Consider the following 17,396-nt stretch of genomic DNA (forward strand, 5'->3'; position numbering starts at 1 on the left):
CCACCTGGGCGCTGGGGATTGAGCTCGGGTCACCCGGGTGTGGGCAGACCCTCCTGCTGCATCGTCTATCATGCCAGCCCCTCTCTGGTTTGTCCTGGCCTCACCGGGCTTTAGTGTGGTCTCCTTTGTGCCTCCAGGGTGGGGCCCACAGCTCCTGTCCACCCCATCCTTCGGCCTCCCTGGGACAGTGTCCAGGCCATCAGGGATGTTCTCTCTCGACACATCAGTGTCAGCTGCACGGCCCGTGTTGCTGCATGAAGGGTTGGTGGGAGTGACCCACTCACACCCTCCACTCCCGGGAAAGGCTCACCACATACACGCACCAAAGGGAAGCTGTTGGGACCACTTGGAGTTCGCCCTCTGTGGTTTCTCCCCTTCCAGTTTGCCCCGTCTTGGCCAGTGATGGGTGGTTCTGTTGTTTCACATGGAGCTCATATGATCTAAGACCATGTATTTTTGTCTAACTTTTAAATACATTCAGAATCCTGAACACTTATCCCTGTTTCTACTGTAAAATTCAGAGTCAAGCCACTGAATTTTCTCATTTAAGACAATGCGGTTGTTTTCAGCATTTTCTCTTGCCCTGTTCCTCTTTCTCAACAAGGTAACAAGTAAAACGAGTAATTCTGATAAAATAGTAATGAAGTCCTGTCACTCTTTTAGCAGCATGTCATTACGACGGCTTCAATTTTTGTAGTAGCCAGAAAATCTCCGTGGCAGCTTCTACTGAATTCTCTCTCACCTCATTGCTGATTTTCTCCTTGCTCCCTACTGTGGGCGTACTCTTGCTTACTCAGACTTCTCCAGACCGCCCCACTTGCCACTCTCTTTGCCTGGACCCTCTTCACGTGGACACCTGCAGTTTTCTCGTTCAGCCCTTTATTATAGCCTGGTAGGTAAAGGGTCCCAGTAACAGGCTCTTGGGAAAAGAGTAACAATAAAAGTTTAAAGCAGAGATTCACTATCCCAGAGGCAGCCCAGAGGCATGAAGACCACATCTCTCTGTCAAGTCAGTCCTGAGCTCTTTGGAGTGGAGAAACTGAGGCCATCCAGATGTAGAAATCCCTGGAACACCCCCTCCCCTCACAGAGATAGAGAAGCTGCAGAAGAATACATGAGATTACAAGAAGACCATCAATGGTGCCAACTTTTATGTATGCAGAACTCTAAGCAACTCCATTTGGAAGAACTGTTTAAAAGTTTCTTCTGAGAGTCATTCCAGGCTCACTCTCCACGCCCGTGGTCTCTCTTGAACACACATCTTGCTTCTCTCTTTGTTTCTTTGCTTGCTTTTTTCCACCCTGGAGAAGCCCGTGTTCTCTCTTGAGCATGGACTTCTCTCGTTTTCTCCCCTCACGTCTTTCTAAATAAGTTTCATTAAAACTTTCTTGCTTCATTTCACTTCCTCACAAAACTCTTTTCTCCGCGACCCTCAGTGCCTGTGCTGAGATCAGGGCCTGAGCCAGGCATCCCCCGTGCTGGTGGCTGAGGTGGTTGGACAGAGTGGAAACACTCCTTCGTCAGCTCCTGGGTTCCTGCTTGACTGAACCACTGACAGCAGCAGGATTGTTTCGGTTCTTTTTAACTCCGTTTTCCTACATTTGTCTCAGCATTTTATGCAATTATGTGTACACATGTACACACACATTACAATTTCTCCCAATAGTTTTTTTTGAGGGAGGGGGCACTCTTACTCTGATTGTCGTGTGCTCTTCATTCATTCCAGGTCATTTTTCTGAAAGTTGATGCCAGTCTAACTCAGGCCTATACTTACTTCTTACTATGCATAATTAAGAAAAGTTGTTAAACTCCATTTTTATTTTTGAGTATGAGAGTCTTCATGTGGCTTTGCATGCACGTGTGTGTGTGTAGCCCCTGGGACCAAGCCCAATTCACCTATAAAAGATGTGCTCTACCACTGAGCACAAAGTTAAAAAAAATGTGTCTCCAGCCCTGCCTGCCTTTGTTTTTGTATATACTATTCAATTTTGTGACTTCTTTTACTTTTTCTTCTTAAAAATTGCTGTTACCTTCTATCCACACAGTAACTTGGGGCTGAAAGCAATTTCTAATCAGAGCAGCAGCCTGGGAGAATTCCAGCTTAATCATGGCATCCGTATGATCTGGTGAAGCTGGCTAACCACTCTGGTGCATTCTTCAGCTATTTGTAGAGTGGATTTCCTATCTCTGAGGAGATACTGTGAGATGTACATGGCAAAGGTGGCCAAGAATTAAGCACTGGACCAGATTGTGCCTGTTGAAGCTTCACTTTTCTGAGTGGAAGCGTCTGTTTTCCTCTGAACTCTTCCTTAGAATCGTTCCTATGTTTCTCCCAACGTTTTCTTTTTATGCTCTCTCCCAAGATAAACAGGGTAAAACAGTTCATGGGGTAGTTTTCTCTCACACCAAATCTGTGCTTTAAATCCTTTCCCCTCCCTTCCTTTTCAGTCAGCAAGTATTGACTAAAAGCTCATGGTACAGATATTTAATTCAACTCTGCAGTTGTGCAAGCCTGTTGTTCCAGTTCACCAATGGAAACCCAGTCTGCCTGGAACTAGACCATGTTCAGAGTTAATCCTCCGTTAATGCATTTGTTAAATTAGTCTCAGCTAACACAGAGATGAGAACACTGTTTAATGTGAAAGATTCTGCTGTTGAGTCAACACTTAACTCCAAGGGTGTTGAAGGGAAAAGATGCTGTTTCAGCACAGCTAAAGAGCCTGCTACCTGGTGTCTCCGCTGAGCCTTTTTGTTAAGAAAAGAGATCTGGGGAACAGAAGTCATTTTCAGTTCACTTTAAAAAAAATATTTATGTTTTTATTTGATTATTATAGTTTAGGGCACATTTTACAGCAGTGCTCATATTTGTGGCTTTGACATACACAATTTTACACCTAACCACCACGCAGATATCTAAGACCCTCCCTCAGTGTCTTCGTGTGGCTTCTAGCCCACCTCTTCAGTACCCCACCCCACTCCCTAGCCCAGACCCTGCCTGGTTATCTCTGTTTAGTAATTTGAACCTAGGCTGTGGAGCGGAGTTTTAAAGGCTCAGAGGAGTTTTGTTCTGGTTATTATTGATGCAATCATATAATTTTTACCTTTTATATGGTTTATTACATTATTTGCATACATTGGAAGTTCTTTGCCTTGCTGTATTAAATCACACTTTCGGCCGTGACATAAAATTATTCTAATGTTTATTGTTTCCATTTGCTAAGATTTTGTTGAGGATTTTGAATCTTTAATCAGGGATACTGCTCTATCGTTTAATGAGTTGTTTTTAGCTTCTTTAATATTCAGACCAATGAAACCCAAACATCAAAGCCAGTAGTTCTACCCTATTCTCTATTTTGTGTTTACTGTAAATTTAGGCTGGACAGCTTGTAGCCAGCTATCCACCAGGTGGAAAAGCTCAGAGCATTTGTTAAACCTTTTCTGGCTTTACATATTGTAAGATGATTCGGGGTAAACTATTTATCAAGTGTGACTAGAAAATGAAACGAGAGAACTTGTTGAGTAGGAGTGTTATTTATAAGCCAGTTGTAAATGGAGGAAAACGAGTGGAGGGGTAGTACAGGGGTATTTGCCTTATATGTGGCCAGCCCTGATTCGTTCCACAGCCCTGCATATGAACCAGAGTACCTCCGGGAGTCCTCACTGAGCACAGAGCTAGGAGTTCTGAACACATCTGGGCATGGCACAAAATCCCCTCACCTTTGGGTTACGGAATAGGTGAACTTCAGCTCTTTGGTTTTCTGGTAGAAATTAGATAGCAAAAGAATTCCTCTGTTAGTAATTGCGAAATTATAGTACTCTCAAGTTTAAAAAGGATGTTCACGTAGAGAGAGTAAGGGGCTTAGAGGAGGTGTAGTGGGGGGATACTGGGGACATTTGTGGTGGGAAATGTGCACTGGTGGAGGGATGGGTCTTCTATCATTGTATGGCTGAAACTCAATCATGGAAGCTTTTGTAACTATATCTCATGGTGATTCAATTGAAAAAAAAAGATGTTCATAAGCTACTTGGCTCACATGTTAGGGGAGTTTATATGAAATGGTGTGGCATATATTAATAAGAATCAAGTTAGCCAAAGTGGAGCTAGCGTCTGCCCTCTTATTTCCCACAGAGAATACGTTCATTTCTAAATGCCTTTCTGCCTTCCTGACTTCTGCTGAATTCCTCACGTTCCGAGTTAGTCTCAAGATATTTGCAAAGAGATTCCCAAACGAAGAAGTTTACTGAAGAGCAAGGTTCATGTTATTGTCAGATGCTAGGAAATGCTTCAATTTTTTTGTGGTGCTCTCTTTATTGTGACTTTCCTAGGATACTGCCCCGTGGTCACTCCGTGGTGGCAAGAGATGGACTGTCGGTTGACTAGAGCAGTTTACTAGAATCAGGAGATTTGGTTTCTGACCTTCATTCATTTCGTGATTTTATGATCATTGTTTGATTTTTCAGTATTCCTTACCTCAGCTTCTTGTTAAAGTGAGTTTCTAGTAACCACTCGGCTGTCTCTCAGGAATGTTGCTGCACAAATAGTATACGTATTAAAATGCTTTGGGAGTAAAGCTGCTCTGTGAATAAAAATCGGTGTGATAGAGCTACTGAAAAGTCTGTTGCAGAAGTTAGAACAATCAAATCTTCAGAGGGTTCAGAACTCACTAAGGCTTCAGAGAAGATTCTGGCAAGCAAACCCCACCCATCTGACAAGAGTTCAGAGCTATGCAGTTTAAGGGAAATGAAGCTCCTTCCAAATATCTGTTACCTTGATGTAGATGTGGCTATGTATGAATTAAACACCACCTTGTGAATAACTTTAAGCAGTCTTTAATATGCCATTTCTGTCGTCATTTTGAAGGATGAGAATTTGATATGTTTGTCAAAGTTCAGAAGTAAGTTTATGAATGTATGGCAAAGAGAAATTAGCTAGAATGTTTACTCAGGGAATAATAAGTATTCCTTTGGCTTTTGGAGGTTCTAAGTGGTGGGAACACCCGAGCTGTGTGAGAAACATACCAGGCAGTGTACAGGGTGTTTTCTAGGCTCTGCTCAGGGACCATCACTCCAGGTCATGCTGAGGGCACCCTACACTGCCCGGGACCGAGTCTAGCCGGCTGTATGCTAGGCAAGCTGCCTTACCTGCGGTCCTGTCTCCAGCCCCCCAGTAATTAGTTTGAAGACTGACACTTCCAGCCCGTGTCAGACTCTCATCTTTCCCTTAGACTTGCTTTCCCCCTTATTTTCTATCACTGTTGACAGTTTCTTTCTCACTCTTAAACATGACGGTGTAGTTGACTCAGTCATTGTGGACCCAGGCCTTGAAACTCTGTTGAAGGCAGAAGAAAGTGGAGACAGTTTTCTTGACATCCTTGGTGGGTGCCCCTCTGCAGAGGGCCCACGTGGTGCCTGGTGCATGCAGGCATAAACCGACCACTTTAGTCACGTATCTGACACCGTCTTATCCCCCTGTTCCTCTCCAAGATCTCCTCAGGGCTCCTGACTTCAGTCCCCAAGGAGAATGAGCAAATATTTAATTGTTTAGACAGTTCATGTAAGAGGTCCGATCTAGACTGCTTGGAAATTTTTATTCCTAACTCAACTGACCTTTGTTTTTGTTTTTTTGTTTTTGTTTTGTTTTGTTTTGTTTTTTTCCCGCAGGGGACCATTTCTAGTGGCGCTGGGGAAGTCTTGGCACCCGGAAGAGTTTAATTGTGCTCACTGCAAGAACACCATGGCCTACATTGGCTTTGTGGAGGAGAAGGGGGCCCTGTACTGTGAGCTGTGCTATGAGAAGTTCTTTGCTCCTGAGTGTGCTCGATGCCAGAGGAAGATCCTTGGGGTGAGTGTGGGAAGTCTGTCCTGTTTCTTTTGAGTTTTAGAGCACAATGATTGATGATGATGATGATGATGATGAAATTCATCAACTTATCTGTTTTACTTCTGGCTTGATCTTCTCTCTATGTTCATTACTACTTATTATCATAATCAAAAGTAAATAGACCTGTGGAATGTGGGTGAAATGGGCTGACAGGGTTGACAGCTTTGTCTCACGGTTTTGGCCTCTCTGTGAGAGGCACGGAAACCCCGAGGAAGGCCGTGCTACCTCAGCAGGACCCCGCTTGCTCGAGGATGAAGAAGGTACTAAGGCCACACCCACCAGCATCCTCAGAACCGGCCCCTGCACTACTGCAAAGAAATCCCTCGCCTCCTAGAAGAGCAGCACAGCCCCTTGTCCCACTTGTCAGAGTTCAAGTACAGGGCACAAGTCTCATAAAATATAAAATAAGAGACTTAAGATGTATATTTATCTTGAATGTATACTGTTTAAAAGTAGAACTTGTTCTAAGAAAATGTAGACATGGGTTTTAAAAATCAGCCTTTTCAGAGTTATTCTTTTTAAAAGAGTTTGCTCAAGCGGGCCCAGTAACGTCTCCATTGGAGACTTTGTTGTTACTGTGTCTGGCATATCGAATACTCTCGGTAGCTTGCCGGGTAGTACCTAATAATGATAAATGATTAAATTTGCTACTCTGCATATCCATTTTACAATCATGAAGTGAAGTAATGGTTAGGTATTTACTGTAGAAGCTGGGGTTTTATTTTAGAGGCATCCAGGTCTCTTGATGTCATACAACGCTGATAAAACTTACTGGAAATGGTCTTGATGAATTTGAATATTCTAAATATGAAAATATAGTAATATCTAATCCTTATAAGTTGGATGAAAAGTTAATATGAATTGTAGAAAGTCTTCATTTTAAGCCTTTAAGTCTGAAGATTTGATAATACTTAATATTAAAAAATATACCACATGAAATATGTCCATATTGATTGATATGATATGTTAAGGGAAAGTATAGTATCCAAATGATTCACATTGGTACTTTCCCAAAAAATGACAAATAATAAATATAACACAAACTGATTTTAGTGTATGAATATAGGATGAATTCTAGATTAATGAAAGAAAGGTAAATCATAGTCATAGAACTAAGTAAGATTCTCAGAGATGGAAATCAAATTTTTTGCTTTTAAGATGGGCCAGACCCCACTAAAGAAACAGATTTTCTGAATTGTGTTTTAGCTTCTTGATTACATGCTTAGAAAGGAAACCAAGTATAGAAAGGAAAGCGTCGGCTGGAATTCTTAAGAAGTGATTTGGTTTACGCTTTGATTGGTTCTGCTTTTTCATGGTGATCCCTTTACATCTAAACAACTGCCATTTCCTTCCAATTAAATTAGTCATGAACCATGACATTTTCCTTAGCTAATAATTTATTCTACATACGATTTGCTTTGGATACTGTTTTATTACAAAAAATTATTTTACTCTAAACAATTTAAAAACAAAAGTGCAAAGGGTAAAAGCTTAAATTTAAATCCTGTAAATTTATCAATCCCAGATAATTCTTCTTAGACTCAGGATGCGTTTTCTTCCTGTTTCCTTCTTTGCAAGCAAAATTGTAACCATATTTATAAGGCATCCTCTTCCTTCTGATTAATATTATGAATAAATTCCTGTTTTAACTATTCCTCAAAAGTGGCATTTAATGGCTCCTTCTCTCAATCCAGATTAAGGATTCCTTGTAAAACCAGCTTCTACAACTTTTACTAATTGAAATCTGGCCCAGGCCTTTGATATTTGGCATATTTAACCAGAGAACTATCACTAGCTAGAATCAATGGTTTATTCAAATTCTAGACATTAATTTGAGGGAGTGTTAGTACAGTCTCAACTGATTTTTAAAAGTTGAAGCATGTGTTAAACTTGATTTTATTATACTGATTACATTATTATTTCTATAATATAGCTAGGTATAGGTTTGAGGGGTTTGTTTTAATGTTTTCCTTTGTTTTGTGGTATTTTCTAAATAATACCATGAAAAAACATAAGTTAATGTTTCCTGACACTCTTTGAGAGAAAGCAGATGTGTTGTAGCGAGCACTTGTGAACTGTGTATTTAATTGATCACTTGTCTAATATTAAAGTTACACAGCAGTCTTTTAAATTTTTTTGGTGTGTATTTGTCAAAGACACACATTGTCAATTTAGGTGATGGGTGGGTCTGTCCTTAAATATCTCCTGCCAGGCCTTCTGTCACTGACGTAAGTAGCTCAAGGCAAAGGTGAAGTGTGTCTGCTCTGAAGTCAGCGTAGTATCTTAGTTTTACCTTATTGTGTTGGTGCAGCTGTTAGTTAGAACAAACTGGTATTTTGTCACCTTTCTTTACATCTATTATCTTTCTATACCAGGAAGTCATCAATGCACTGAAACAAACTTGGCATGTTTCCTGTTTTGTGTGTGTGTCCTGTGGAAAACCCATACGTAATAATGTGTTTCACCTGGAGGACGGGGAACCCTACTGTGAGACTGGTAAGACCCCAGAGCCCTCCGTTCAGCTGAGATGGAGAACATCAGCCCTTCCTGCTCCAAAGCCGAAAGGGTGTATACGCAAAGTAGTTCTGAGTGTGGGATTTGAACAGCCACTTCCAGTTTCTCTCAGCCTTGTAGCAGAAACTGAAATGCTGTGTTGCTATCAGGACAGATGTTCTCAGTGTAACAAAGAGAAGTGGACATCCATTGATTAGTAGGAAAATGTTTTGTCTGAATCCCTAATACTTCATGGATAAATTCTACAAAATCATGTAGCTCAAAGCCACCTCTAAATACCTGTAGTGACAGTTTAAACCCCTGCAGTGCTGGGTCAGGGAGGGTGCTCGGGGAACCATGCAGTTCCCTGGATCGAACAAGTCCAGCTGCACGCAGGACCTGTGCTTGCCCTTGGATTGTCTCTCTGGCCACTTGATTTGTTCCCTAAGGCAAGTGATTTAACAATAAATTCTAAATCATTGTAATTTTTACTAAGTCAGGGTGATCCTAGAGGGTTGGATTGATCCCTTGGTAAATTTATTTTTAATAAACTAATCTCTCAGGACATATGTGCCGCATTGTCCTGTTACCTGAATGTAACACTTCCCAAAGACTGTCGGTGAATATTTGTGACACTTACTATTACACTTACTTGGATTTTACTATCAGACATGGATGTTTAAAAAACTAAACTGTTCTTTGAGTATGCTTCTAATCATTATTGCATATTTACTATGTATGGAGGTTTATTACTCTTCTAACAAATTTAAAATGTGATACTAGTAGAAAATAACATTTTATAGTAGTTAAGTTTAAAAAGTAGTCAGCTTCTAATATAAACTCGGTCAGCACCGATCAGTACCCACTCTCTGTTTATACAGTTCTTACTTTTTAAATTTCTTTTTGCTTCTCAGGACCAACCTATATCTGTCTAAGTCCACTATTTGGGAACCTTGGGAATTCCTGGAAATTCCCTTGGGCTCTTTTGAGAGACTGGCACAAGTTCCTGCCCTGACTCAAACAGACTATTTGACATTTTTTAATTCCATTAACTTTGCTAAAGAAAGAGCTATTTGTTTTCAAAGTTTTGCAAAACATTTCGACTAGCAAATAATCCCTGTTGAGCCAAGACATACCTAAAACTGTCTGATAGCAGACTGGTGTAGTCTAAGAATTCTGATTTTGGGTCACACCGGCGGACCTCAGGGCTCACACCTGGTTCTGCACTCAAGGCTCACTCTGGGCAGGCCCTGGGGACCATGTGGGGTGCCGGGGACCAAACCACGTCGGCCACATGCGAGGCAAGTGCCCTTTCATTGGACTGGGACTCCAGCCCAAAGAACTCATTTTCAGAACCAAACATTATTTCTATAAAGGGCCACATATTAATATATTTAAATGCCTCTCTTAATCAAGCCTACTTTGTTTTTATTTTCAGTTTTACTTGAGGCACCATAATTCACAGTAAAATTAATGATGGGTCTTCGGCACCACAACCTCCACTGCAGTGCCTGTCGTCTCGGCCCTGTCTGCCAGCCTCTGATCGTGGGTTCTGCTCCCTCCTGGGCTCCTTTCTGCCCTTCCCCCGGCCCCGGCCGGGGCTGCAGAGCCCAGACTCTGTCAGGGATGGAGCCCTGGCCGGCCGCCTGCCCCTCTCTCACTCTCTCTCCAAACCTCGGTCTCATTTTATTTTATAGCTGATATACCAGGTCTTTTGTTGTTTGTTTGTTTTTTCATCTTGTCACCTTTTCTTGGGCACTTGGGTTGTTCCAGGCTGTGGCTCTGGTGAGCAGTGCTGCAGTGAGCACAGGGTGCCAAGGGCTGTGCCAGACTGTGTTTTTGGTGCCATTAAGGGAGGTCGCTGGGTCATGGGAAAGTCGATTCTTAGTTACGGTAGCAGTGTCCATGCTATTTCCTAAAGCGGTGGGTCCAGCCAGCGGTCCCACCAGCCGTGGGTGAGGGTTCCTTCTTTCACACATTCCCCCCCTGACGCTGGCTGTTTTCCTCTGTGGTGTGTGCCCTCTGACCCGTGTGAGCTGAGCCTCACTATTGTCTGATTGGCGATCCCCGACGATCAGTGGTGCAGAGGGCTGTTCACATGCCTGCTAGCCGCATCTTTGTCTTCCAGAAGGTATCGCCTATTCTTCCCCTCATTCCTGACTGCGTTAGCTTTACCAGTGCTCTATGCATGTGGGCATTTTCCCTTGGAAGCCGAGTGGAGAGCGAGCCGTCAGGCCCTCTCCATTCCAGCCAGCCAGCCCAGCCCCACTGTCCCCGTCAGAAGCCTGGACGCGTCTTGGATCCAGTTTTGGCCCCTGTTCTCCATTTCCCACCTGTGTAGTAAATCTTGAATTTTTCACTCCCGTTTTGTATTGAATGCCTTTATTTCTGTCCTTCTCAGTTATCACTACTAAATTCATCTCTTACCCTTTTCCTTGATCATCAACTAAATTGTATGTTTTCTTTTCCCAGTTCCAAAGATAAAGTTTTTCTTTTTAGATGTGGATTGTGGTGAAGACCTTTCCAATGGAGTAAAAACTATCCGTGTACCTCCTGTTATCAGTTACTAATTCCTGAGCCCTCTCCTCTCTCCTTCTGAATGTACTTGGGCACATCTCCCAGAGTCATTTCTTTCTTGTCACTGCCTTCGCTCCTTTGTGTGGTACTCATCACAATCTAAAATTACATGTTTTTAAAAACACAAACTTTGACACCCGGTCACTAAGAGGACATGAGCCACGCCTGTTGGCTTCACTGCTGTGTGGCCGCCAGTCTCTGAATGGCACCTGGCTCACAGTGAGACCCTGGGGCTGTGTTCTGGGCAGATGGGCCAAGGCGTGCTGAGGTTGCTGAGGAAGCGGAACAGGGTCACATGAAAGTCTGTGTTATCCTGCCCAGGGCGGGCCGAAGGGGTCAGAAGCCAAAGCGTGAATCATGAACAAAGACACTAATGGAGTTCCTAACACAGAAGATATTTTCATGCTGATGCAGTCTGCCTTAGTAATAATAGAATAGCCTCTTATTTCAAACTGCTCTTCCTCTGAAGAAATCCTGTCAGTATTTCATAGCTGGGATCTGTGTCCCTGTGATGTGGCTGGTTTTCACCATGATGTTATATTGATCTGACCTCTCACCATGACATTATAAGTACATCCGTGTTGTCACCATGGTGTTATACAGTGGAAAGGAAATGGCAGCAGGCGAGTAAGCGCCTCCTGTACAGACAGGCAGGACCCACCTCGATGCCTGGGCCGCTGTTGGGGGCAGCAGGGATTCTGTGCTCTGTCGAGACGGTGCTACTTTCTTTACCTTACCAGAAAACCGTGTTGTCCTTTGTGCGTGTGTGATTGCTTAAGTCGAGAGAAGTGACAGTGGCAATAAGGAATGTCATCAAATAACATTTCCCAGTGGGAACTTGCGTTTCGTATCTCCAGCCAAACAGCGTGCCATCAGAAACATTCTGATTGCTGGTGACTCTCTCGATGTCGCTTCCTTGCAGTCTGATTCTGCCTTCGAAGAACTGTCACTCGTAAGCAGTGCCTCCCCTGAGTGACGTCTCCCTCTCTCCCTGTGCTCTCTGCCCGATACAGATTATTATTCTCTCTTTGGCACCCTGTGCCGTGGCTGCGAGTTCCCCATCGAGGCTGGCGACATGTTCCTGGAGGCTCTGGGCGCCACCTGGCACGACACCTGCTTCGTGTGCTCGGTGAGTAGTGTGCCCGCCGGGCGCAGGGCGCCAGCCCCAACAGACGCTGCATGGAGCTGCTTCCGGCACCTTCCACTCCCACAGCCCACAGCGGGAATGTTGCTGTTTCAGTGTCTTTAATGCACGGGCGCCTTCAGAAATTATTCAGCATGCAGTAAAATCTCTCCTTAGACAAAAGTTCTTTTTAAAAATACATTTTTTTTATTAAGCAAAAGCTATGTATTTATTTTTTAAAAGTAAGGATCTCTTCTTATTTTGAACTATGTTTTATTTGCAGTATTTTTAGAAGTATCAGATACCTCTTAATATAGAAGTAAATACAAAAATCTATTGAATTTACACTGGAAATAAATGAAATGTTAATCCATTTCCTTAGCAACAGTTCACAGGTCTTTTTTTATATTTGAAAACTGTAATAAGTAAATAGTTTTTATATCTTTTTATATCTGTCTTAAGTCTGCTGTTTGAGATTTCAGTGGTTTTTTGTTTGTTTTTGTTTTTCTTTGTTGTTTTTTTAAATCAGTGAGAATAGATTGAAAAAGTAAATCTACGATGAAAGTAGTGCAGCCCTGTGTTGGATGTAGCGCTGGTGCTAGCCCTGGACACCTGGGCCTCAAGGCGCTGTGTCACTGACTGCCTGGGACCCCAGGGCTGCCTGTGAGGTGCTGCCGAGGTCTCAGGACCCCCAGGGCTGCCTGTATGGTGCTGCCAAGGTCCCGGGACCCCAGGGCTGCCCGTGCGGTGCTGGTGAGGCCCGCGTGTGCTCGCACTCACTCTGCCTTGCGTGTTCGCCGGCACCTTCTCCAGCTTTTCACTCTAGCCCAGATACTTGTGTTTTGAATTAGGACTGATCTACGGACAGTTTTCAGGAGCTGTTGTGTACAGGGGAAATAGTAGCATGAAGCGGATGGAATGATTTTCCTAAGTGTTCCCTTGCACCTTTTCTTATTGACCTCACCCGACTCTTAGAATTGATCAGATCTGTAAAAAGCAATGATTGTAGGTAAATGTACCTTACTCCGACTCGCCAGTAGGACTGCTACGAGCTCTATCATGAACAAAGATCATGGAGAGAGAAGCCCTTACTGTGGGTGGCGACTGATGGTAGGGTTTTCCTGTCCGCCAGACGCTGACCAGGACTTTACTCTACAAGCAAAGAAATCAGCCCAAACCAAACCTGAGTGTGTGTCTGTGTATTTGCATCTGTGTGTGTGTGCGACTGGGAGTTGGGGATTTGACACTGAGTTACTGAGTTGTGTTTTCTTTTGGGATATTTTGATTCTGCAGGTGGGAGTTAGGTTCAGCATGTTAATCAGGATTGTGGGTCTGACGTTATATTATTAATGTGACCTTTTTAATGTGTTCATTAGGGTTGAGTGCTTTACTCCCAATATAGAAAAGTCATGATGATTATTTTATTAAGAATACAGTTCAAGAAAAAAATGATTTTCTGTTGCTAATAGAGATTACATGAAGTATTGTTGTAACTGAAAAATGTCAGGGTATTCTAGACAGACAACTAAAGTGCTTTGACATACTATCTATTGATTAAGAAAACATTTTTCTCCTTCTTATATATATAAGGTAACATATTCTCTTAAATAATGCTTCTTTTGCAGGTATGTTCTGAAAGTTTGGAAGGCCAGACCTTTTTCTCCAAGAAGGACAAGCCGCTTTGCAAGAAACACGCTCATTCTGTGAATTTTTAATAGTCAATAGTGTTGGAGGAGAGAAGGAATTTGAAGAGTAAAAGAGAATCAAAAATACCAATTACTTTTTTGAGTTAATATTTATATAAAGTTTTGAAAAGTAATAGTGGGTCTGAGGGGATGAATTCCAGCTTTTAAATCCAAGTCTATGAGGAAATATTTGGCCTCATGAAGTCAAGAGACCATTTGACATTTATTATTACTTCTCCCCTGTTTTTCTGCCTCTAAAATAACTTTTATAAAAATCAATTTCCTGGTTGACTCTTAAATTCATGTTAGAATAAATTATGGAAGAATTAAGTTTTAAATGAAAAAAATCCAGTCTTTATGCTGAAATAATTATATTTTCCTTTTATATAGTTGTAAGTAAATCTACAAAAGGCAATGAAATGCCTTACTTTTTGTCAATAAATGAAACATTATATTTTTTAAATTATGCTTTTCTGTAAAGCAGTAAATGGGCTTTTAAATGGAATGTCATCAATAGTTGGTATCAGTTTTTGTAAAACTCTGCATTTATTTTTGTATAACTGTTTATCATTCCAATAGGAAAGGCCAATGAAGTTTGTGATCAAAATGTGTCAGGCCAATAAGATATTTTTCTCTTTTTCTCCCTCCCCAAAGCCACCATATAGTTTTTTAAAAAAATATTTTTTTGCCTTGTATTAAAATATGACCTTTTTTTTTTTACTTTATCACCTGTATTGGCCAAAAAAATTTTTTTTTATTCCACAGTAAAAATCTAGTTGAATAACTTTGAACTCTGATGGTTTTATCTCTCTTTAAAGAGAATAAATAGAAGATAGTGTGGTTAGGAACTAAAGAAAATGAGCATTATATCCAAAGTGTTAAGAAACTCACCACATTTTAGATAGTGACTAAATTAGATTGGTTTCAAAATTGATCTACTGAGTGACATTTTGAGACTTTTCTTTGCAGAACAATGTGTCCCCCTTATACATGAAAAAAATAAAACATTAGCTTGGGGATATAAGACCTAGTTTTACTTCTTTTTGGTAGTTCTTTTTCAATAGTAAGGAAACTAATTCCACGCGTGGTTATGAAATTTGGCTTACTTTCGTTCACAGAGTTTGATAAGTAAGAGAACCTAGTGAATTACCCAGACTGGCCCATCATGCTTTTTCTTCCTATGAGGAAAAATTATGGAATGCCACATGAAGACATGGGAAAAAACGTAAAAGTCATAGCTTCTCCTGAGATGTCCCCACTGAGAAACAGATTGTGGCCCTTGATAGTTTCTCCTTTGGTCCCGAGAAAGGATAAAAGCCCAGGATGCTACTAAGCCGTGACTGAACTTGGTTCGGGGCGAGATGCTGTCTGAGTGTGGGGCCCAGCTCCCGCCGGCCTGCCCATCCCGACTTCCATTGTTTACACACCGCTGCCAGGGAGCTTCCCAGCTACCGTCTGTGCTCAGCCTTTGAGGGACCAGTCCTGAAAGCTGTAACTCATGGTTTCACGGGCTTTGCTCTGTCCAGAGGATGACGAGCTGGTGAGGAAGGATGAGAAGCTCGCACGGGGCAGATGGCGTCTCCCCTCACGGCCTCTCCCGCTGCTCCTCCCACAGCTAGTCAGGCTCCTGGGCTGAGCCTGCATTTTCCTCGCTCTGCTGAGACCACCTGCAGACGAGGCCGCCAGCCTGTGCTGGTCATCAGGCCTGCCTGTCCTCAGAGGCGCACACAACAGAACATAAGCCCACGGCTTTGTCTTGGGGCGGGAGAGATTTTCCTCGGCCTTTTAAAGATCATATGCAGAAGTCGTATTCGATTAGTCAGTGACAGTGGGTATTTTCGTCAAAGATTTTCTTATTTGACCTGAATTTTTTATAAAAACTGTTTTGCGTTAAGGATGCTATTCTTTTCACTTATTATTTCTACAGCTTCCTCCTGGAGCACTGTGTTTCATGTCTCCAGAGTTAACCCTTCAAAAGTCAATGTTGCTTCCTAATTTATCATTTTGTCTTGGTGCTTTATCTTTCTCTTCTGTGCAGAAACTTTATATCTGTTCATAAAACAGTTACCCACCAAATAAATACTGATTACAGTCCAGAAGAATCTGTGCTTTCTAGTGGGGAATGCCATATTTAAGACACCAGCATTAACTTTAATAACTGACATAGCACTTTATTCTTCTGGTAATCTCCCTGAATATTTATTTTTCTGATTATAAATATTCCATGTCGGTAGCAATTTTTTTATTATTATTATTACCTCTTTCTTATAGAGCATTTCCTTGTAGTCTTGCTAGATGTATATTTTGGAATGTTCACTTAATATACTGCAAATTAAAATCTTAGAATGTAACTCCAAGAACCTGGATATCTCAATTCTAAAGTGATAGACGCATAATTACATTTCTCTAGACATAACAGGATTAAAAGTCGTCCCTCAAAATGATCTCCTCTCCTAACAGTGGCATATGTATGTATACATATGTACATATATATGCACGTATATATGTTGATTCTTGTTACATTTGGAATCTAAACTAAAACCTTATTATTTGCTAACCATGCTAAGACAAGTAGACATTAGTACGTGTTATCTCAATATGGCACCATTTTCAAAGAGTATTATCAGAGCCATTTTTAAAGAAAACAGTTTTCCTGGTTCAAGTGTGAATTGAGTCTTCTGTTAATTTTTCTGTGACATTTCATGTCGAATCATCTCTGTTGGGAGGCAGGGCTTTTCAAACCACGGGAACAGCAGGCACCTGAGCAGCCTAATGTGGATTCGGACTGTCCCCTCCCACGCCCCAGGTGTTGAGGTATTTGGGTCTGCATCCCTATGGTATCATTTGCCATATGTACTAATCTCTATCTTCTGTTTCTTTACATTTTTACATTTGTATATGTCTGTGCTATTTTTGCTTTGGATAAATTTTCTGATTAAAAACACATGAGAAATATAATCAACAAAGTGAGACTTAAATGTGCACATATTTAATAAATAAATGGCTATAGTAATGTAGATATGCTGTCCTAGTTTTTCTTTCTTTTTTTAGAGGGCAGTGGTTTTCATATTTGAGTTATCTTGAAGAAAAAAAATTGTTCACAGGATAGAATGAGATACAGTGATTCTCAGCAGAATTCCACTTTTTATGATATTTGTCTATCAAAATGCCTGCCCAGGGACCAAACATTTGCAGATACTGTCACATTGAGTCTACTTTAATCCATTGCTAGATTGTGTACTAGTAGGTACATAATAACTTTGTGAATTAGTGGGTAAGTAAGCTCTGTGGTCTTTCAAAATACTGCTGAAATTACTCTTGGGAATTTACTGTCCTATCCAGCATTATATTATGTCATTTATCATACACACACAACGTGAGTGTCCATCTGCATTTCCACATTTTTCATCCACGAGGGCACATTACATGACTACTCCAGGCTTTATTTTCCCGATCTCATTAACTTCCACAACGGGTAGGCACACCTTTTTCTTGTTTGTTTATTGGTTTGAGTAAGGTTTTTTTTTCCAGCTGCATTAAGAGGAACGTTTCTGTTACAGGCTGTAGATTGAAATAAAAGACAAATTCAAGTCTATTTGCTCACAGTATATTAAACTCCAGAAGCCAAACTTACAAG

General features: G+C 41.5%; 1 protein-coding gene across 6 annotated transcripts in view; it reads left to right on the top strand.

Moving 5' to 3' along the window:
• The window catches only part of PDLIM5 (PDZ and LIM domain 5), a 171,388-nt gene extending 154,618 nt beyond the window's left edge, over nt 1-16,770 (top strand). For all 6 annotated transcript variants that reach the window (XM_056106627.1, XM_056106628.1, XM_056106629.1 and 3 more), the window contains 4 exons: nt 5,662-5,842; nt 8,257-8,377; nt 11,965-12,080; nt 13,700-16,770. In XM_056106627.1, the coding sequence (XP_055962602.1) occupies nt 5,662-5,842; nt 8,257-8,377; nt 11,965-12,080; nt 13,700-13,789 (508 nt within the window). In that variant the 3' untranslated portion in view covers nt 13,790-16,770. The remainder of the gene's footprint in view (nt 1-5,661; nt 5,843-8,256; nt 8,378-11,964; nt 12,081-13,699) is intronic.
• Nucleotides 16,771-17,396: the final 626 nt, after the last annotated feature.

This window comes from Sorex fumeus, unplaced genomic scaffold, assembly GCF_029834395.1.
Source record: "Sorex fumeus unplaced genomic scaffold, SorFum_2.1 ptg000136l, whole genome shotgun sequence".
Lineage (NCBI taxonomy): Eukaryota > Metazoa > Chordata > Mammalia > Eulipotyphla > Soricidae > Sorex > Sorex fumeus.